We start from the raw sequence: 23,226 nt of genomic DNA on the forward strand, positions 1-23,226 counted from the left end.
TCTGAGATCAATAAGCTTCTGTAACAGGCTTATAAAAATCTTTGTGTTACAAGTCAATAGCACCATTTTTCTGTTTGTCTTGGAAGCATCAGCACATACCCTAACCATCTAGTACATATTCCTCTCGAATTAACAGAAGCACAAAACTCCCTGCTTATGGTCTGGTCCTCATCCAGATTCAAAGCCAAGACTCACCAGGAGCCTCCAAACCATGGCTAAGCCAGACATAAGCCCTTAATGTATCACATCTCTTCAGGTTAAAACCAGCTTAAGCTGATGACCTCCTTATTGTGGGTCTGGAGCAGCCAGCCAGCCTCTGCTTGTTGCCTCCCAGGCTTACAAGGGCATGGTGGTGTAGCTCTTTGGAGCATGGTGGCATATAGCTCCTTGGGACTAACAAACTGCTTCCCCAGGTGAGAAAGGCTCACTGTCTCTTCCTCCCCTTTTCCCACTCCCTCATCAGTGGGATCAACCTGTTCTGAAAGACCATACTATTTATCTTAGTCTGAGGGACTGGGGTTCACTCTCACCATCTCCATCTTCCTTTCTCCCTGAGCACCTAATCACTGCAAAGTTAATTTTCTCATAAGCATAGGCCTCTCAACATTGTGTGTTCTGAAAAAAAAAGAAAAAAACAAAACTCAGAATGACCAAACTCCAAAACAATGTCCCTTATGGAACACTAAATGAAATTGCTGCTATTTAATCAGAAGTACTAGCATGACTTCTCGTGAGCATGTGGTGTGAAAAGGGAAGTGGTTCCTGTTGTGCATAATAGCATGAAGACACAGTTGGAGTCAGCTCTCAGCAGCTATTAGTTTAACTGTTCTTGTTTCTAATCACTATTAGTAAAAAATCTCTTAGTTTGTAATTACTGTTTTCATGCAACCAAGATGGTAGATTTGAGAAGAGCAAACAAGGCACCCACCACTACCCTGAGGGCAGTAGGTTGGTGGTGGCACCATCAGTCCCAAGTAAGGTACTTCTCAGGGAGGACACTGCTGCAGGAGGATTTAGAAAACCCTTCAAAGATGTTTTTTTCTAAATATGCATACAGTCCATTTGCTTGGTTTCACAAAATGTTTCTTGACAAACCCCCGTTCAGCATTAAAAACTTCTTCAGGTTCCATAGCAAGCTGAGGAAGACACTGGAAGCCATATTAATAGTAGAAACAAACCAGCTTTGATGTCTTACAAATGAAAAGTGGGGTCAGTGGTGAGGTTTTTTCCATCTAGAGGAGGCTGGCATTGGATACATTTGTGCTACTTTCATTAACCTGGCTGATGGCAATGTCTGGAAAATAACAGAAATCAGGGAACCTGAGACCTTGGAGGAAACACTTTTCACCCTATTTCTTGTCCAGACAAAGCTAAGAAGCTCTCTTTGGTGTGCTCTGTAGCAAAATCCCCTGATGTTTTTGTTGTGGGTGCTTATTGTTTGGAGGTACTTAGGGATTTGTGTTGGTGGTTGTGCTCATTCATGTAAAGTTAGCATTTGTAAGTAACAAAATCATGCCTTGGGATGTCTGTTCCCAGATACCTTGGTTCTTGCAGGTATAGTAGCTGTAATTTCCCACAGTGCAATACAGCTATTTGGAGCTAAAGTTTCGAGGGTTTTGTGGTTAATGACTGTAAAAACTGTGCCTTAATCTGCACAGATATTCTCACAGGTGCCTTTACTGCTGTGATGAGGCCAATTGGCCTCATCATTATGGTTAATTTCAAGCAGAAGTGTAACACAGAGCTTAACAGCGATGTCTCAGCTATACGGCTCTTCAACAGCTAGGAGTCTTTGCACTCTTCATACATCCTGTTTGGTTAGTTAAGTACAGTAACTTGATAAGGTAATTTGATCACTGGAGATTTGCAAAACCTACAGCTTCTCTGGCTTATCCAGGAGGGAGAGAGAGAATTCCTTGAGCAGGATTAAAATAACACTAACTCATCACAATTACTGTGGTGCCCAACACTATTGCTCTAACAAGAGTTGGAAGAGAGCAGCCCTTGGGGCTGCAGTGTCAAGGAGACAACCGTTGACTTTGTGCACAATGAACTTATGAAAAAGCTTTCTTTCAGAAGGAGTAGCTCAAAAGGACATGGCAGATGATACTGAAGGCTGAGAATGAAGCAGACCCATGCACAGTTCTGTGGATGAATAAATATGACCCTGTGGCTACTGGAGCATATTGTCTCTGGGATGGATCACATGCCATTGGCAGCTGTAAATCATACCCAATGGCTTGCCTCAGCTTTTGAGTTACCAGAATAACCGCCTCAAGTCTACGACACAGTGATTTCAATTAGAAGAGCCATCCCAGATCCACTCAGCATGGGGATAAGAATTACAGTATTTTTTCTCTCCGATAGACTTCCCCTCTATGTACATATGCAGATGCAATGATTGGCTCCACGTAGTTTTGTACTATGAAGCAGATCATTACTTACAGCTCCAGACAACATGTGGGACCAAGTGTTATGAACTGACTTCGCTATTTCTTGCGGCAACACTGCATAAAATATGATACTAGGTATATCAAGCAGTACTAAGTAAATGATGTCAAGAAGATCATTGGTCATAGCACACATTGTATTTTTCAGAGTTCCTAAGCCTGATGTCCTTCTTTGGAGTGGCCTAAACCTCTTATAAACATCTTCTCCACAGAAAAGATATTGTTGATGAAGGAGCTTTCTGGTGCTGAGGAGCAGAACCTGGTGTGTTGCTGTTCTTGTGCCACTTTGCTCTGAACCCCTCACCCCCAGTGTCAGCAGCTTGTACAACCAAAGCGTCTCCAGCAGCCCAGGTCCTTTCATTTTCTATTGAGAAACTAACTCAGGGAACTGAATACTTTTCTTCTTCTGTCTGGCATTTGTTGCACAGCACTGGTCTATTTCTGTCAGCCCGGTATAGGTTCTTGAGAAAGGAAACAGAAGGTGCCAGAAAACAGCATGACTCTAGGAAACAGGGAGGGAAAAGAGAAACACCTTTCCCTGGGTACTAACTGATGATGACATCACAGCAAGGGTGGCTCACAGAGAAATATATTTATACTTGGCCAGTAAAACCCAGACTCTTTCGGGAGCACAAGCAACTCAACGAGCAGGAGCAAAACCATCTGACAGATCCAAGGGCAACAGCAGATTTGTCAGGACAGTGCAGCTGAAACCTGCCAAGAGTCAGATGGTTCTTCTCCCACTGACTGGCAGCTGACAGCTCTTCCTCAGTGCCCCATGGGATCCACAGCCAGGAAAAAAAGTCCAAGTATAAAGGGGAAGAAAAACAACAAGCCATTTGGCCACGAATGCATGTTAACACTTGTTCTTGAAACCACAGCGTAAAACGTCAGAACAGAAAATATCCTTTTCTTTTAAGCTTTCCTCTTCATGTATCATCATATAACACTCTGGAATGCTGTAATTTCTCAGCAGACACAAAAATGTAGCCGATACTACAGGAGGAGCTCTATGCTATTTAATAGGAACAAAGGCATGCTGTTTGATACACCTTGGGCAGTAAACATCTTTCTGATACACAAGTTACGGGTTAGATTGTCAGTTCTTGGTCATATGAGCTGTGGATGGAGCATTGCTGGGCGGGGGCCTCTGGTGCAATTTAAGGCAGCTCTAACCCATTACAAAATGCTGTGCTTGTCTTGTTACCCCAGTTTGGCCCATGTCCTGAGCATGCAAAAGGGTGAGGGCACTGAAGCACTCTTTTCCCAGCTGTGTCTTGGTATGAAGGAGCCAGAACTGGGGAAAACTCTGTAACCACTGTATTTATGCAGCTTTTATACCTTGATATCCATTACACTGAATTTCATCCAGTGATGATTCATCTATACAAGAATGTTAAACACTATGGTTTTAGTTCCAGCTGAGTAATGCTCATTGTTTTATAAAGTCACTTTAAGGGTGTTCTGAGCTGTCTCTTTGTTTACCTTTGGTATCTTCAGGACTTGCTTGTACCCCTGCCATTGTTCTCTAGGCGCAGCTGTGCATCTCTCTTGGTCAGTTTCATTCCTGCTTTTCTCCCACATTAGGAGATACTATTTGTTACTTAAATGCCAAGCCTACATGAGCTATACACTTGTAACCTGAGCAGCAACAAGGCAGACTCAGTCACACCAAAACTGAGTTATTTCACCAGGAGAAATACACAGCCTCTGCACAACCAGGGGTCAAGGCACTGCACTGAGACTTGTGAGCATCCATCAGTCTGTAAGCAGGCAATGTGCAGGGCACTGCGCAAGGATCTGCTGGGAGTCCTCCACCCTACACTTGCCTGTGTCACTCTTAAAAAGCTCCTGAGAACTGCACTGCATGGTTCTGGGTAACAGCATGTCCCAGATGTGTGCGGGAGCTGAGGGACAGTTAATCGTTATTTGGAAATGGGCACTTATTCTCCAGAGTCCTCCTGCATTTGCTGCTTAGCAGATACTACTACCCATCTTCTAAGTTGGATGCTGACCGCTCCTAGCATCTTTTTCCCCTTCCCTGCTGCCGGGCTGTAGAAAATGCTGTGCTGTCCCCACTTCCCCCAGGGCTGACAGCGGCATTGGTGCTTCACTCTGCTGATAGCCCTTTCCAAAAATGTTTTGGTCACTGATTTGCCTTGCTCTAGCACCACATGGCTTTGCAGAGCACTTTGCTTTATTCAACCAAGGCACAGGGTCCTTGCAGAGGGGATGCTGTCCAGTTTTTGTCACTCCTCTCCACGTGCCTGACAACTCGCTTGCTTGTGAGGACAGAGCTCTTAGTACCCTTCTTCTGAAGTATGCACTCTATAACAAAATTTTCCCTTGATGCATTGGCATTCAAAAGTTTGATTATGGTGTGTCTGTGTCTTTACAGCACGTTTGCACAATGCAGCATACAAACTTCAGCTAACAAACCAGCACTGGGCTCATGCAGTGCAATCTACTGTGTCATCCACAAAAGTACAAGCGAAAGTGTCCAAAATGACAGGAAACCTGTTCTGTTTTGGAGTGAATCTTTCTGAACTTGTAAAAAACCCTTTTGTTGTGCAAAGGCAGGACATCGTTAGCCATTTAACAATCATCAGATCCTCAGCCCAGCTCTCAAATATTATACTTTAATTGGCTAATACTACAATAGGCCTCTAAAGGAAAAGTTTTGCTAAGTTCAAAAACTTCAAAATGATGGCAAGGTTCCCCCTTTTGCACTTGAAGGACTTTGCTAATGTGTTGAACATATTAAAAACGTAAAGCTTAGGATTTCAACAGAAAAGAGCATCAGTAATTTTCTACCTGGTTTATAATCGTAGATGTGGAACTAGTCCACCTCCAGCAGTTTTTTGGTGCGTTTATATTTTTCCGCCACAGTAAGACACTGATGTTACACTCCCAAGTCTGAATTATGGCAGATGCCACAACGATGTGATTTTTCAGACAAAAAAAAAAAAGCACATAACACTTTAGTTACATGCATACACTCTGACACTGCTCTTCCTTCTGTATACTACTGTCATTCATAAACCGAGCATACTACTTTATTGAGTCACATATTGGTAATTCATTCAGCACATGCATCCTGATTGTTTCATACTAAGTATAATAAAAGAAAACTAATCAAAACCAACTGAAGCCCCAGAGCCTTTATGCACAAGACTGAGCTGCCTCTGAGATCATGCTGTCACAGAGAGGTCTCCAGTTGCATAGCATCAGTTCATATTTATGCTAGGCTATGGTATAATTTAGCAAAGAATAACTTTAAGAATCAGCTGGGACTACTTTTCAGCTCAATAAGCTATGCCTCAGATGAAGATATTTCTGCTCAAGCACTCATAGATGTGCAATGACTGTGCAGCTGGCTCCACTTCTGCAGATTAGAAGCAATTATCCCATATAAAGGAGGAAATGTTACAGAAATTCAACTTCTCCTGCCAAACCTCCCCACCAACCAAACTCAGATGGCTTCACCACTGTAACCAGGGGAGGAGACCTGTGGCTGAGAAATGCATTTGTGCTGCAGTCACCTCACAGGAGATAAGAAAGATAGTAAGAAGTGAGACAGGTGTATGTACCTATTACTTTCTCCAAAGTGATTTGTCTTACTGTACTTGTTTTCAAGGGAAAATCTGCAAAAGTGTCTTGCTGGCCTGTTCACAGCTGCCATGCCCCAATGGCTGTTTCAGCAGACCTCAAAGTGTGTCACCTGGGAAAAGGATGGATGCATGTACTTTAAATTTCTAACTGTGCTTAATTAGCAAACCTTTTTGTACAAGCTTGAAGAGTTACAAGACATGGATAAAAAATCTCAAGTACAATACAATCATTAGCATGCATTCTCACCTAGTAAAGACAGTATCTTTAATCTTCCTTTTTATATTAATCTAGATTACATTTTATTTATCAAAGCTACCATACGAATAACATTGCATTATCTTTTAATTTCATCAGGAAATGTAGCTACTGAATGTTTTATCAATGACTTGTTTTATCAGTAGCTGATATATTATAATTTTTCAAGGCAAGTTGTGCAAGGCCTAAATTGACATAAAAACAATTAAAGCAAAGAAGAATGTTGAGTGTATTAGGATGTTAGGTAACTATTGGTGTTAAAAAGTTTAACAAACACAAATGACATTGTTCTACATCAGATTCTTTTTGCCATTTCTGTAATATATTAATAACATTATGAAATTCACATGCTATCAAAGTGATAACAAACAAATGTAAATGGTCATACATATTGACTCATGTTAAGTTTTTCAACTCCCATCAATTATGTTCAACAAAAAAATCAAGATAGCTGAAGAGCCTGACCCTAATACTGCAAGCTGATCCATGCACACAGCTTTTAACTTAAAGCACAAGAGCTCTGGGTGGATGCAAGATAACATGCTGGTGGATCATTTTGCAGGAGGGGTCCTTTGTTAGGAAAACCTGGACAAATTTGCTGACAAGTGGAAACTGGTTACTCATGAGGCTGAACAATCTGGGAAGCGACTAGATTTTAATCCTTGCTCCCAGACCTTGTGTAAGAGTGTTTCCCCAGAGCAAAATCATTAAGTTGTGGAATATCTTCCTTCAAGCATTTACAACTTGTATAATTGCAGATTATTCCCTTAGGCCCTATAAAAATGTCTTCTAGCTGCACAGTTTAGAATTTAATGAATAAATATAATGGTATTTCAAAAATTTGCATCTACTCTAATCCTCTTTTAGTCTATTGTTTTATTTTGCTAACACTTTTCTAGAGAATGAAGTGGTAGAAGTCTGAGTAATTTTGGTTGTCATTAAAATATTGTATATAAACAGGAAAAGTCAGAATAAGGCATTCCTAACACAAGCACGAGCAATGTACATTTTAATGCCCAGTGGAACTAACATTATAATTTCTTCCCAGAAGTAGTGGAATGTTTTTTGCATATAAATCCCCAAATAATTTTTGAATATTACAGATAAAAAGTATTATTTTGTACATCAGTTTTAAAAGCATTGGCTTAGTATTTCCTTCCATTTCGTCTGCTGCGGGACTATCAATCTGGAAGGAAGCAGTTCAAAGAAACTCATGACGCACAGAAGACACTACTTCCACAGAACAAAATTAAATAGTATTCTGTTTCAAATGCCATCTAGAAACACTAGATAGATGTATATGAAGTATATGCATTACGGTAGGTAGTTTTTAATCCCCATGTTTTTATCTGCCAGTATTACTGCAAATAACACTGTTTCCATGACATGCCTTATGGAACAGTTTACTATTTTCATAAGCAGTCACATGCATTGAAGATAGGATCACCAGCCAGTACATTTGGCACCCCAAAGCAGAACCAGAGAGGCCAAGCTTACAAATCTTTCTTGCTGAATGACAAGTTAGCTGGTGTATGAAATGACAGATCTCAGCTGATACAAGGAAGCGCATTAACTTAAGACATTTATTCTGGAGCTGCTTCTTCTTCCTGAGTGGGTTTCTCTTCAGGTTTGCCATCATGGACGGGAGATGGGTTATGGCTGGGCTTGTTGCTGTCGTGCGTGCTGTGACCGCTGGCACTGCCGAGGCGAGTTGATGCCACCACGGCTTTTACTGCAGCCTGAGAAAGAGAGGATCAAGCAAACATTCCTTAAAGGACATGGCCTGTCAGCACTGTAGCCTTAGCACCATCCCATTACGGAACATAACCATGTTTAGTCTTCACAGTAATGTCACATTCGCATACCCGCCTAGGCCTGGACAGATTTAGAAAGCCACATGGAATACAGGATTGAGGTTTAAAATTGCTGCTTTCACAAGGTTACAAGTTGGCTAACATAAACAGAATTTTTTTTCAGCTACACATACTGCATTTTTTCCAGATATTACTTCAGATCTTCCATGTCGAAGTTAGATGACAAAACAAAAGTAATCTTCAATCATAATAACAGTTTTCTCACCTATTATTCCATGAGAATTTCACAAGGGAAACAACGTTTATCAGGATTGCATTATTACATATGCTAAGCACAATGGTGCAGATCATATGGGCAACCTCCTGTGTATAGATATAAATACACATTGGGGCTAGGCTCTCATATTACATAAAATGTCATACAAAGACATGCATTAAGACAGTTGTCTTAGCCCTTGTCTTTAAGAGTTTTATTGCCTGAAAAAAACAAACATACAGAGGTAAGGAAAAGAAATGCTAATCTCTGTGTAGGACAACTATAGCTATTTTTGACTTGGCTAGCTTTTTGCTTAGGCATCACAGAAGAGGCAGGTCTGCAGGAAGGGATGAGGAGTATAGCAATATTTGTGGAAGGATTGGAGAGGTAACCATGAAAAAAAGAAAAGGGAAGGGAAGGGAAGGGAAGGGAAGGTGCGGGAAGGGAAGGTGCGGGAAGGGAAGGTGCGGGAAGGTGCGGGAAGGTGCGGGAAGGTGCGGGAAGGGAAGGGGAGGGAAGGGAGGGGAAGGGAAGGGAAGGGAAGGGAAGGGAAGGGAGGGGAGGGGAGGGGAGGGGAGGGGAGGGGAGGGAAGGGAAGGTGCGGGAAGGGAAGGTGCGGGAAGGGAAGGGAAGGGGAGGGAAGGGAGGGGAGGGGAAGGGAAGGGAAGGGAAGGGAAGGGAAGGGAAGGGAGGGGAGGGGAGGGGAGGGGAGGGGAGGGAAGGGAAGGTGCGGGAAGGGAAGGTGCGGGAAGGGAAGGGAAGGTGCGGGAAGGGAAGGTGCGGGAAGGGAAGGTGCGGGAAGGGAAGGTGCGGGAAGGGAAGGAAGGGAAAGGAAAGGAAAGGAAAGGAAAGGAAAGGAAAGGAAAGGAAAGGAAAGGAAAGGAAAGGAAAGGAAAGGAAAGGAAAGGAAAGGAAAGGAAAGGAAAGGAAAGGAAAGGAAAGGAAGGGAAAGGAAAGGAAAGGAAGATGTGAATGAAAAAGCAGACTATATAAACATTGGCAAGAAAGAAGAATCAGGTAATATAGAGTATGAAGTCTAAGTACAAGGCATGAGCCAGTTAAAGTGGCAATAATTTTGAAAGTGAGAGTCTAGACCTCTTAGAGGAAAAATCACAGAAATCCACATTAGTGGTGAGAGGACTTCAGACAACAGAACAGGCCACTCAATGATATTATAATGTATAAAGATACTTGTAATATAATTTACTCTCACTAGCCATGTGGACGTTTATGAAACAAATTCAATACGATCTATGAAAAATCAAGTCATGACTGAGAGATTTAGAATTATTCTATAAAAATATGTATTTATGTAAAGGAAGACAGCTGCCGGACTTTTATGTTGGGAAAGAGAGGATAATTTCATATCTTTCCTACTAAAAACCAACAACTAAAGCATGTGTTCACTACCTGATTTTCTGCTTTGTTCTTATTTTTGGACAGGAATTAATTGTCTGAAAATTTACAGTTCATTTTATGCATGTGTAAAACTGTTAAGTTCGCAATAACTGCTAACTCCAGTTAATTCACTTAATAATTGGAGATCTGGTCATTTAGACTTTAATAGAAAAGCAATGAAGAAATGAACCTCACACATTTTTATTTGTTTGGCTGCAGACATTGACTAAATCGGCTTCAACTTTTTCATCTTCACCAGTCATCTTAAATAAAAAGCTTCCATATCCCTATGGAATATTGTCCTGGAAATTGTGCGAGGTTTCTGTAAGGCTACTAATATAATTGCATGCTTTCATAGCCAAAATAGAGACTACGTCCAGAGACTTGCCTTAAGTTTACGCCGGGCATTGAATTCTTGAAGTTTCTTTTGTGCATTGTCCATATGTGCAAAGTTTGCTGCCTTCCCTGTGACCCATGGGTGCTGCAAAGCCTGTAGAGTGGTGAGGCGTTTCTTGGGGTCTAAAACAATCAACTTTTTAACCTGCATCACAAGGAAGAGATACAGCATATTGTTAACTTTATTCTTCATTTACATTTACTGAGCTTTGCATTTTGGGGCTTTGGTCTTGGTTTGGGAAGCATCTTAATGAAACACAGCCTAAGACACCCACAAGAATTTGCATTCAGGTCTCTGCAAATACTTGTTTCTGGCATTTCTTGGTCACCCATAAATAACATCTGAATAAGATAGCCACAAAGAGGGAAAAGAGGAGAAAAAAACCCAACTGGTTACCAACATCTGTAAAGGTATGTACCAATGAAGCTGGCTTGTATCCACCATAGGCTGTTTTATGTCTGAATTATCACATAAAGCCTAAGAGATTCTCAAAATGCCCTCAGCCAGGCAGTTATCTTGATTTAGACAAGGTTTAAACTGGATTAGGAAGTTTACATTCTAGTGTATGCAACTCATGCAGACTTGTACCATGCAGTCACTGCTGAGTGCATCACAAATTAAATGTTTCTTTCAGTCACTGTAAAACCTCATGTACAAATGAAATGAAAAGTGTACAAGTATTTCTCCTTTAGCCCACTCTGAAACTAATGCTGTTGATGCCATTCTTCTTGTTATTGAGACCAGGGAAGCTGCACCTCTCCAAACACAACATTTTTGGGAAGAAGGCACTGCAGACATACCCCTGGGAGTGGAGGTGGTACAAACTGCTGGGTACAAAGTGTGTCCAGTCAAGCTGTATTTCATGGGTTTTGCTCTAGGTCTGGACAAGTGGTGTTTTAAAAAAAATAAGGGTGCAGATGGAGTGGAGAAGTACACAGATGATGCTTAGCAGAGCCACACTTAAATGCAACTCTCCCGACTGTACACCCTCTTGGCGTGGAGTGCAAGTGACAGCACAGGGCTCCACGACTGCTATGTGCCCAAGTGTGAGGGGAGGACTCGCTTTAGGGCCCCCTCAAATTTTCCTACAAAGAATACTGGTGCCTTGAAGTGGGCGAAGGAGAACAGGCACCATGATAAATACCTGCTGTGTGTCTCCTGAAGAGGTCAAGTTAAGCAAGTCTCTTCAAGTGAACAGCCCAGAACTGCCCACAGGATGCGTTTTGAAGAGCCATGGGCTTCATCTTTACCTACAACTTGCTATACAGTGTTCAAACCTGAAACTCTGAGCTTTACTGTAGCAAAACGATAGGGACCAGCTTGGATCAAAGTTCTCTGTATACGATAAATAAGCAGCTTTGCTGCAGGCTGCTGTTTATCTGAGTTTTGATGACACAAGGCAGTAAATGATATTTTTTGACTTTATGAAAACTTCACATCTAATAAAACAAAAAAGTACTTTGAACTTCTACAGTCCTTCCATTTGAGGAATCCTGAAGTACTTTACAAACACTAATTGTGTAGTATTTTATGGCACAGTTTATACAACTAATAAGGAACTGAGCATTTGTGTCTTCAGTGCTAAGGAAATAACTGAATCGTGCATGTTATAGTTGACTAAAAATCAAACTCAAGCATATCTATCATTGCAGATCAGTATCTCCTGGATCCAATTTACTTTATCCAATAAGAAAAGAATACAGTGCGGATAGCATGCCAGCCCTTGCAATTTGCAAATGGACCATATTTAAAAGTAATGAGTCTTTCCTCATTTACCGAGAAAAAGCTTAAGCGGACAGAAAAAGGCTGTCAGTAAAAGCAAGCTGGGAGGGCGGGAGTGGGAAATACGATGATTTCATTGCTTTTTATATTCTTCCTCCAAAGTTCAGACTTGAAAACTGCACAAAATATAGGGCTTATTTCTACATTCCCCTGAAGGTGGTTGGTTGCACTGCAAAGAGGAACAATGCAACAGAGCTAGCATGCATGAATGTTGTGACAGCTGTCAACAATCTGTGACTCAGTTCACAGCAGGACCTGAACATCCATAGTTTTGAGTGGAGAATTACAGCACTGGGCTTACAGGGAATATTTAACAGCACCATAATATACCAGAAATTATAAGCAGAAAGGCAAGCAGCTATAGGAAAAGTTAACTAAAAGTTAATTAACCAATTATTCTGCACCCACCCCAAAATGGACTCTCTCAGTGGAAGTGATACTAGCCAAATATGTATCAGCAAAGATAGCCCAGTCTCATTTTCACATTACTTACTAAATCCTTGGCATTCAGAGAAACATCATCCCACCAGGGGGACACAAAGTCATATTCACAGTTCAGGATCCTCTTAAACATGTACTGATCTCCCCTTTCATCATAAAACGGTTCAAAGCCACAAAGTCTGCCAGGAGAAAAAAGAAATAAATTTATCAAAGATTAATTAGTCTTGGGCTGTTAGAAACAGATCCTGGAATTATCTTTCCCTACTTTGTGTCCTGTGTACGACTTTGGGAAACTGGACCTGGATGTACTTATGAACTCCTAACTTTACACAGCAGAGCAACACGTAGTCATAAGCACTGCAAAGGCTAATCAAATTGTAAATTTTCCATTTTCACATGTCTGTAATTGGAACTATTAATATAGGGATTTACCATACGAGTAGCCATGCAACAGCTGGTATCTGTTTACCTTCTACATGCCTATAAAAATTTTCTAGCAGCTCTTTACTCTGCTGGTCTCAGGCTCAGACTATTTAATCATTCCTCAGTCTGAAACCTTTGCTCATCCCTACTCTCTTCTGTGAATCTTCTCCAGTTGTGTGTCTTCTTGAAATGGGTGCAAATTCCAGTCAGCATTGGCACACCATGGCGTTGCAAATTAGCATAATGATGTTTTCTATTTTAATCTCAATTTTTTTGCTAACAATGCCTAATCTTGGGTCAGCTTTTTTGGGTTGTTTACAAGCACAGAATTAACATGCTCATAGAGCAATTATCAGAATCCCTGTAGCTCTTTCCTGAGGGGCAGGAATTGGTTAAGGAACCACATTTAACTTGTGAAGTCAGAAGTTTTTATATGTTCAGTAAGGACTGGTTTTTGATTATATTCATCACTGTACATTTTTTCATCCTATCATTCACAAAATGTAAAAACTTTTGGCAGGTTTTAATAATCAGCCCTCATCTTTACTTACGTAACCTACATATTATCAAGCAGTTTTGTAATCTCACTAATGACTGCATTTATGAACATATTGAATAATACAGAGCCTGACACAGATCCACACTGCTGGCCCTGGGGAAAGCAAACTCATTGAAGTGGTTCTCATTTATGTAATGTCCTTTATTGTTACTTCATTGCACTTTAATTATGCCTGCACACATAATCAGATGCTTTAAAGTGAATTTCCTACTCAACCAGTAAGTATTCTGAGCTAAACAATTTCTATGAATATGATTCTACGTAAAAAAAAAAAAAATCCATTCCAGCAGACAGTTTTTTTGCTATGTGACAAATTAGATGAATAAAACTACTGATGTGATTTCAAATTAGCTAAATTAAACCAGGGTAAGATTCAGTGTATCTACTCTTGATTTCATTTTATTATGAAATTTCATTTTATTATGCTGATTCATTTTAAATCAATTACCTACCAAATAAAGAAAAATCAATGTAAACAGCTTCAAAATCAATTAGAAATGACCAGACAGTGTGTTGTGTCCTTTTAAGTAAGTTAGTGAAAAAACACCTTTAATTAAATCCATGCAATTTTGACTACAGGCAAAGCCTCTGTATTTGTTGACAACTATCTGCATCTCAAATGTGCACTAGCATTTCTAACCTGCTGCAGAAATACAAAAGGACTGGTCCTCTTTGCTGTTAAAACTGTAAATGTGCCTTCCATGTAAAAATGACAGTTATCATCAATCAGTCTTTATACAATTTGCTTCAGGAATAATTGTTCTGTCAAAATATGTGCCAAAGTTTTTCTTAATCACGTGGTAAGGACCGTTTGTATTGGTGAGACGATACAGTTGTATGCACATCTTCTGTTGCAGGGTAGTTAACTCTTACATCCACTATGGCACATACACCAATGGCTTTTTTGACTGTATATAAGTGCATTTCCTTTACTAAACTATGAGAATGAGACAAGCAACACTGTCCTTTAGGCTGCAGGATTAATGAATTAGTTACTGAACACGTACCTGTCTGGTCTCAGCTTCTCATCTATCAGAAATATTGATCTACAAAGATTTATACTCAATAGAAAGGTTTTGAATGTGGAATATTGTTAAAGCTAAGTGGAAGAGATGGCCAAGTGGATTTGACTAGCACACTCTTTGCCTGGCTTGTTCCTGTAGGTCAAATTGGACTTCAAGAGGGGAGGAGGAGAGGAACAGAGGAGGAAGTAGAAGACTGCCTGTACTGATGGTGTCCCACCCAGAGCATGAGCTCACACGCTTGTGTTTACACCAGTGCAGAGGTTTAACGTGGCTCAGGAGCACCTCCTGAACAGCTGGAAGGTTTTGAAAGGCTGCATATAGCTAATGCCACTCCATATATTAAACCAGGAATTCGCTGTATGTTCTCACTTGGAGCTTGCTCACACTTCAAAGCAAGTCCTGCTTAAGGAATTCTCTCAGTTTGAAGTACAACAGCTGTCCCTCAATTGTTGAATAACTAGGCAAGCTCATGGCTTAATCAAGATATCTTTGAAAAGGGAAAACAAAAGGCACCTCTCCAATCTCTGGGGCAGCCCTGGTGGCAAATTTCACATCTCTTTGCCATTGACTGCTAGAATTGAGAAGAAATGACCACCTGGTAGGCAATATCTGAGATGTGATTTTCTACAGACTTGAACTAGGCCTTGAGACAAAAATTCACATTTTAAAAGGAGCAAATAACAAAAAGGCAAATGGGAATATTGTATTATTGTATTATTATTGTATTATTTACAGGCACTCAAAAGGAGAGATGTTACTTATTTGAAGCTTGTGTACAGAACAAATGATGCTTTCTGATACTTCCATCGGAGTGTTTATATATCCTCGTAAGCACTTTAAGTATAAATCCAAGAATATATAACTCTTTCTTTGCAAAAGACACAAAGAAAACAATTGTATTATTATACACTGTACTTGCTAGACACAGTTAATGAGTCTTAGAGGGGGAAAGAAAATAGCCTGGATGTATAAAGTCCTTCATATCTTTAACATTTATGTGTAAAATCCCACTTTCTTCCTGTAAAGGCATCCTGCAAGTATTATACACAACTACACAAGCCAGCTTAGCATTGGTGTTGCTGAGGGAATAAATTATTTATTCTCCCGCAGGGAGAAGTATCAATACATCAGATACAACTTTCCCTTCTCAATAATCTTCCTTTGAAAGATTCCATCGATACAATAAAATAATTACAATGCTCAACAACTGAATTAGGACTAGCCATATTAAGATGCAGACACAAGTGCCTACCTTTCGACAGAACTGTTTGAAAATTTTGATCTATAGTTGCAACTTCTACTGTTTAAAATAGGTATGGCCAGCATCACTCACAGCCCTCTGCCAACAGTGTCTCTGGTTATCTTGTAAGATGTGGAACACTTCAACTTTAATGATTTAACCCATCAGGCTGATTTGTATACAGAGTCCAGAGCTGTTCCCTGCCTCCTGGCCGAGATGCTGTGAGACAGCAACACTGATGCTGCAGTCGAAGCTGTGGCAGCATCGGTGGCTGACACAGGTGGGGCAGCTGCATTTGGAATATTCACAGGCACTGTGAAACTACTGCGAGCACTTCAACTTCTCCTTGCCCCACCTGTAGCTGTGAAACAACTTAGGATCATAGTATATCTTACAGCTTGTGTGAATGAGGAAAACCAAAATCATACAACACTTTTGGACACTCATATGCTTGTATTTTCACTTTCAGCAGTTTCGTTGCTTTCCATTCACATTAATAGCACGATTCTGTGCAGACTTTGATGCTGTTCAGGAAGAAGTATTATATTTATCAAATATATAAGCTGAATGTTTTGCCATGCTTCTCTAGGATTTGACTTACTTAAATAAGATTAGGAATATCATAATCAAAGTTCGAGATCTTATGTTTTCCAAGGGTACAGCTCAAATCATAAAAACCTGCAGGTGCTCACAAATGAACCCTCCCGTGGCACTGTCTACACTTACAGGATGTAGGTGATAATCCCCAGAGACCACATGTCCACCTCAGGGCCGTAGGCACATCCCCGTAGTATCTCTGGTGCTGCAGATGATAAAAGACTTGTCAATAAGATGAAAGTGGAATGCAGAAATAACAGTCACAGAAGTCAATTTAATCTCCATGCATGCTCATAAGTGTATTTTAAAGTTAGGGCCTGCTCCTTTAAGCCCTTAATTAGGCAAATGATTCCCTTCACTGAGTATAAAGCAACAAAAAGCCATGTCCAAGCACAGCCAGAATAAAATGAGAAGCAGAATTTGGTTTCAAATTGCTTTTTACGTTTGTGAAAGGAACCACAGAATGCTACAGCAGCACTGGAGCTGCAATGTGACAAAGGAGGTGGTACTTTTACTTCAGTATCTTACTTACTTATTTGGTCCTTTATTTGGGCTTTATTTTGGGTATTCTGTTTTACTTGTAAGGAAAGATAAGACCATTTTGGGCAATTACTTTTGCCGCAGTGCGGAGCAGGTGGAAAGGCCAGGCAGTCTCAGGGGACTCTGGCTCTGAAACAGTAGAGTTAATCCCTGCCCAAGCAGCTTGACAGACACACCTTGAGGAAAGCTGTGCAGACTGCTGTATCCCAAAGCCAGTATCTTTTGCTAGTGTGTGTGACTATAAATGTCCATGGCTGCACACTCAAACTGTGATGCGACTACCTCAAGTGCCCCTGGCCCCCATGCCCCAGGGCTCGTAGCTCCCTGCTCCCTCGAGGTTTGCTTCCACCTGGGCAAACCTCTCTGGGCAAAGCTCCTGAGGTGGCAGGATGAAAATATGACATCTCCAGAGGAGGAAATAGAAGTGCTTGATACTGGAGGAGGCAAGACCCCTCCCTCCTTCACCTTTTGGCCACAGACAAAAATACCCAACTAATCTGGAAAAAAATAATTAAAAAGACACTGCTAAGCCACACTTCCACGTTTCAGTAGCCCTTCTTCTCAGGAACCATTGTATCTATACTAATATCCATCAGATGTATGGGATGGCAGCACAGCCCCTGAGTCCACTGACTTCATGATGCACGTGGGATGGCTGTCACACTTCTGGGGCACACTGGACTTGCTGCACTTACGTGCACCAATGCTACAGCACGTATGCATCTCTTCACCTTCCCACATTACATTTCACAGCCGTAAGCAGCAGGGCCAAGAAGGGCTGTGGCTTCCCGAAATGTGTGGCAGCTCCCTGCTCAGCCCAAAGTGCTGGTTATCCATCCGGACTGACGGAGCCTGCCGGCACGCTCCTGCTTTGCTCCAAGCCGGTGGGAGGTCTCCGCTGGAGCAGTTAGCTCTCCTGAGGAATGTGATGCAACATCCTAGGGGAGCAAGGCTCCCTCAGGCAAGATTCTAATCAGAGTAGACACAACTCCCTGATGGCCTCCAGGCAGCTGGCTCAGACTTCAATTTACCTGAACGATTTGTCATGCAGGGAACACATCAAGCATTTTTACAAAGCATTAATATAGAATGCAAAGGACATTAACCACTAAGTTTTCTACATACCACTCATACGGCTGGCAGCTGGGCAAATGCTTGCCAGCCTAAGCACAGACTTTCCCTGCTTCCTTATTCTTCTGCAAGGTAAACTGATGAACAGAGAGGGGCTGTTTTTCAGAAGGGGCAATAGATACAAGCTGATTTTAGCTCAGGTCAACTCACAGCTAACAGGGCAACCTACAGGCAAAGCAGCAAATGGCCTCAGAGGAAGAGATGGAGACAGACCAAGACAATAGATCTTAACCATCATTCTCTCTGTCATGTTTGTTATTGCCATGTGAGGGGTTCTGAGGCAAATGGGACAGTTTTTCTGTTTAATGACCAATATGTTTCCTATTCCAGAGAATGCAATGTTTCTTGGGATGTCTTTTTGCTCAGGATAAGGACAAGAAGACACTTTCTGCCCTTCTTTCACTTTTCTACTACTTCCACCTCAGTATTGTAAAAAGGAGAACAAAAATCTATATATACGGGTCTGCCTGGCTATCTGGACTGCGATTACATAGTTATACGTCTTGTAAATATGAGTTTTTAAGAAGTTTGCTTTTGGGGAATGGATTTGACTGATACACTGCTGCTAGTTTAGATGTTGGTTGTAACACATCGATCATGAATCACTGCTCTGTACTGTCTTATATGTATGTGCTACTGTCAGAAATCACTTATGCCCTTCTTAAGTTCACTGAAAGCACAATATCTCAGCAAGTTAAGTTCTTTGTGACTATGTTTTTGGTTTCAGTCCTCTGCATTGCTCTGCATGTCTCAGGGACTGTAGACTGGTAAGTCTTGATGCCAAAGCATCCAGACTCCGGTATGTGTTTTTGTTGCTGTGTCCTTTCTGGAGAAGCTCCTGATAGCTGGGTGGGCAGGATGTGGGAGTTGGCAGCCTGTGACTATCAATTATTCATAGTTTAATTTGGCATTTCAACAGTATTCCTCCTGGGTTTCAACTGCCTCTGGAAAGTAATGCTTGAATATTTTCCAGGCACCAGGAATTCTGTACAATCACTGAACTTGGGTTGTAAAGCAAGGATTGCAGGTCCATGTCTATAGGCACAAAGCTCCTCCCCTCCCCTCCCCTGCTCTCCTCTCCCCTGCTCTCCTCTCCCCTGCTCTCCTCTCCTCTCCTCTCCTCTCCTCTCCTCTCCTCTCCTCTCCTCTCCTCTCCTCTCCTCTCCTCTCCTCTCCTCTCCTGTCCTCTCCTCCCTTGTCCTCCCCTCTCCTCAACCAGAACATTAATAACTGTTACCAGTACTATGTTTTTTCATTTGCTTATGAAAACCTCACTCTCTCATATGACAATGAGGGAACATATTCTAACCTAAATGTGATTCTATGGAAATTTAATTTGAAGTATCAGTGGTGGTTTCCTTGCATTCAGGTTAGATGCCCTACGTTATTAAAAGCTAGAAGACCGAGAAGCACAAACTAGCCGTGATTTTAGAAAAAACACAAACGTAAGAAGAGGACAACTGAGACAAAACACAGTTTCTAAACTTTGTGCACATCTTCCACAGTTAAACAAGTAGAAAGCGTACTTAAAAGCCACCAACTGAAAAATATAAACGCAACATCATTAAGTATATAATTTCCTAATTTCTAAATTACTAAAGGAATTTAAATTTCCATCCTTATGTATTACAGTGCTAAGCTCATGAGTCAGATGTTTGCTCTGAAGTCACTCATAAACTCATGCTTGTTGAAGTATTGTGAATACACAGGCAAATTAGTCATTTTGATAAGCAGTGGTTCATGACGACTCTCACTCTCTTGGTAAAGGCAAAGCAAACTTATGATTTTGTTCTCATTTTGTTTAGGAGAAAAGAGGATTAGTTAAAAGTGCCAAGGCTTTTTTACTGCTGAAAGAGATTACTAGATCTACACCAGTCACCCTAGTTGACAAGATCTGCCAGAGGGTGATCCTTGATATTCCACTCATAATTCTGTTATACAGGTCGCACTCCAGCATGGACCAGAATGGCTTGAGTCAAGCCTGCATTTAAAACCATGTATTTGCTGAAATGTTTTGGGTTTAGGGGATTAATTTGTGACCCTACTTTAAGGAATCATTTGTTTTCCTCTATGTTAAAAAAAAACCAACCAAAACTTTAAGACAAATTCACTATTTGATTCAAATATTCATAATTGTTATGAACTCCATAAATTTTTAGTTTTTTCTACTATGCCTTTCATAGTTTAAATTTCTTCCAATGCCTCTCCAGTATTATTTTAGTAATTTCAGTGTTTTTAGGATGATCGAACTTATTTCCATGCAAGTAATGAACTTGCACCATAACATCTGTTTCGATTATTAAGCTTCAGTGCTAGAGAATATGAGTTTAGAAAAATTTAACTGGGTGCCTGTTATGAACTTCAGTTTTTTATTTCTGCTTTTCGTGGGTTTTTAAAATTTTGACCTTAGGATGAAGCATTTCACCTTGGAAAGAGAAAATGTTACATCCTCACGTTAAATGCAGAGCATATAATAAATAATAAAACAACGTACCACAGTACCCTGGAGTTCCACAAACTGTCTTCATGGTCACCTGATCTTCTACAATCTTGGAAAGTCCAAAGTCAGCTGTTAAGATTGTTTAGGAATATTAATGTTCTTATTTCCTTATAAAATCACCCTTTTTTATGTTGCATATGTAATTAAATGAACATTTATGCATTAAATGAACAGTACTGTCATTTCCAGAGATGAAGATCAATTTAAAGACTGCAATCCAGGAGGAAAATTTGCCTGTACTAATGAGTATTCCTGGCTCTTTCTTGACAGAAATGGAGCTTGCATTTTATCCTGAAGACTGTGCAAATTGAATACAACAGGACACCTAAGAGTGTACAAACAGTGACCCAGAAATGCATTTTAGGTATATATATTCAGCTTCCACTGTATGTGTAATCCAATAAAATTAACAGAACAATTTTGTGTTAAAAAAATGTGCATCAGTGATTTCTTGGATAAAGATCAGAGTAAGCAGTCCCTGCAAGACAAAATCCCAGCAGTATTTAGGTAGAGGGCTTCTAGAGGCATGGAGGTTGTGCCAGAAGAAGTACTGATCTTCCTTTTTGTAGTGTTTCCACACTGAATTACTACTCAGATAGCAAGAGGCTTCATAACGTTACACATCATACTTGCATGACTCATTTTTTAAAAGACAGAAAAACTGAAGTCTTCACAACTGTTTTACTTTTCACTGAGAATAAACTCAGCTTCTTAGAATTTCAATTTAGGTGATGCCACCTAGCCTTAAAAAATGCAAAATAAAAGTATTTTTGGTTTGTTACAGTGAATATAAAAGGGAATGTTTTGACTCGAGATCAGGATAAGAATAGTTCATATTTTATTCTAGAAATGCATAGTTAGGGTTCACTTGTCCCTAAATGGTTATCATTCCTGTATTATTTATCTAAACGGAAATACACTTTACTTTTATAAACAGTGCCACTCATTGTAAATCAGATCTCAGTTTAAACAAGACAATAATCTTAAGCAGAAGACAAAGAAACACAGCGTTTAGGAAAATGCTTCAGAAGCCTGTGCACCAATCTGGCCATCAAACTAAGGCCACTGGCTGCTGCATTAAACTATCACGTTACAGCTGTTTAGAGCCTTTCCAGAAAAGATAAGAACTAGGATAAAATGTAAATTAAGATACCATCATTTTGAGATGCACGGCTTTCCTAAAAATTTATATTAAATGGCTTGAGACTAGTTCAGGGAAATCTGGCTCCTGAAACCTATGATGAATGTGGCAACACTCCTTGCGTGTTGACACACTCCCCAGTAAGGGAGCACAAGGTGGTGTTATATTTCCAGATTGGTTATGCACATCTCAGGAGCGTTGCAGTGAGCTCCTCTTTGCTCAAGCAAAAACAGGGCACACTCAGCATTTTTAAAGGTCGTGCCCTTTGCAAGCAGCCACCATCGACAACATAACACACGCCTGTTTAGGAGAACCGGGTCCCACTATGTCCCTCCTCATCCACCGATGGTGCTGACTGTGCTTCAGACGGCTTCCCTATGCTCTCTGTGAAGATCACTTCTCATCCCTCAAATCTGCCTTCAAAACAGAAAACAACCTTCCTTAGCTTGCTTTCCACTGCTTATCTGCACATTTGTTCTTCCATGCCAACAAATCTTTCCTTTTAAAGTACTATTTTAAGAAACAAAAAGGGGCACAGAAGTTGTGCACACAGCTGCATGCTGATCTCACGATCCTTCTTGTTTCCCCTAAGTGCTTTATTTTCTGCCATGTTCAGCACAAATTTGGCTCTAACTTCTCTAAGCAAGTATCTAGTTTTGTATTGTTTTTGAAAACTCCATGCAGAGCTGTGCTGCTGAAGAAGTATCATGTTGTTCATTTGATAATAAGCATTAGCTTTGAATAAGTAGTGGTGAGACACATATACTGTAAGCATAAGTTAGTACACTTTACTGGTACAAAGGAACTAGGAAAGCATACATTTAATACTGCTCACCAATTTTTAGTGGTGCATCTGGTGCTGGTGTTGCATAGAGTAGATTTTCTGGCTTCAAGTCACGATGCACAATCCCATTTGCATGCAGATACTGGAAAAAGAGAAAGGCAAAACATTTAAGTGAGAATAAGAAGTTATGGCCAAGCATGAGTTAATATCTTCTGAATAATCTATAGCATCTGCTACATGGTGACACATGAGTCAATTAATTTTCAGCAGCTTTTTTTTGCTGTAAACCTGCTCAGCACAGGATTCTTGGATGCTTATTGTAATCTCAATAGGAAACTAAAATTTGGGAAGGCGAAGACAGCATCAAGCCCATTTGAGAAGAAAAACATCTCAGAAACTATTATTGACTTTTTAAATACAGTGGTAGCTTCTAGGAAGCAAGGTAATAGATGTTGAGATACCAAAGTCTTGCTGAGAGGAAGGTAGTTTCTGCATATATATATATAAAACATATATATGTAACATATATTTTATATATAACATATATATATAACATATAACATATATATATAACATTTTGAGAGATAAGAAAATGCTCATACAACTAGTAAACTATTAAAGATACACATTTGAACAGAAAGGATGCAGTATGTGTCCTCGGCCAACTCTAAAATTCTTGAGATCCTGGAGCAGACTTCTCAAGGGTTTTAAAACCACCCAATTGCAGTGTCTCAAAAATCCATCTGTCTTACCAAAGCATATGCAGTACATGTGAATTCACTGATCACTGAATTCCTTTAAAGATGCTGCACCTGCTTGCTTTGCACTAACGGAAATAAGAATTTCTGGAATACAGAATTATAGAATCACAGAGTCATTTA

General features: G+C 40.4%; 1 protein-coding gene across 1 annotated transcript in view; it reads right to left on the bottom strand.

Moving 5' to 3' along the window:
- Positions 1 to 7,891: 7,891 nt before the first annotated feature.
- CAMK4 (calcium/calmodulin dependent protein kinase IV) overlaps positions 7,892 to 23,226 on the bottom strand; it is a 167,030-nt gene continuing 151,695 nt past the window's right edge. The window contains 6 exon segments of the mRNA XM_065657241.1: positions 7,892 to 8,056; positions 10,174 to 10,326; positions 12,458 to 12,584; positions 16,379 to 16,454; positions 20,415 to 20,489; positions 22,397 to 22,487. Of these exon segments, the coding sequence (XP_065513313.1) occupies positions 7,892 to 8,056; positions 10,174 to 10,326; positions 12,458 to 12,584; positions 16,379 to 16,454; positions 20,415 to 20,489; positions 22,397 to 22,487 (687 nt within the window).

Source organism: Caloenas nicobarica, chromosome Z (genome assembly GCF_036013445.1).
Source record: "Caloenas nicobarica isolate bCalNic1 chromosome Z, bCalNic1.hap1, whole genome shotgun sequence".
Taxonomy (NCBI): domain Eukaryota; kingdom Metazoa; phylum Chordata; class Aves; order Columbiformes; family Columbidae; genus Caloenas; species Caloenas nicobarica.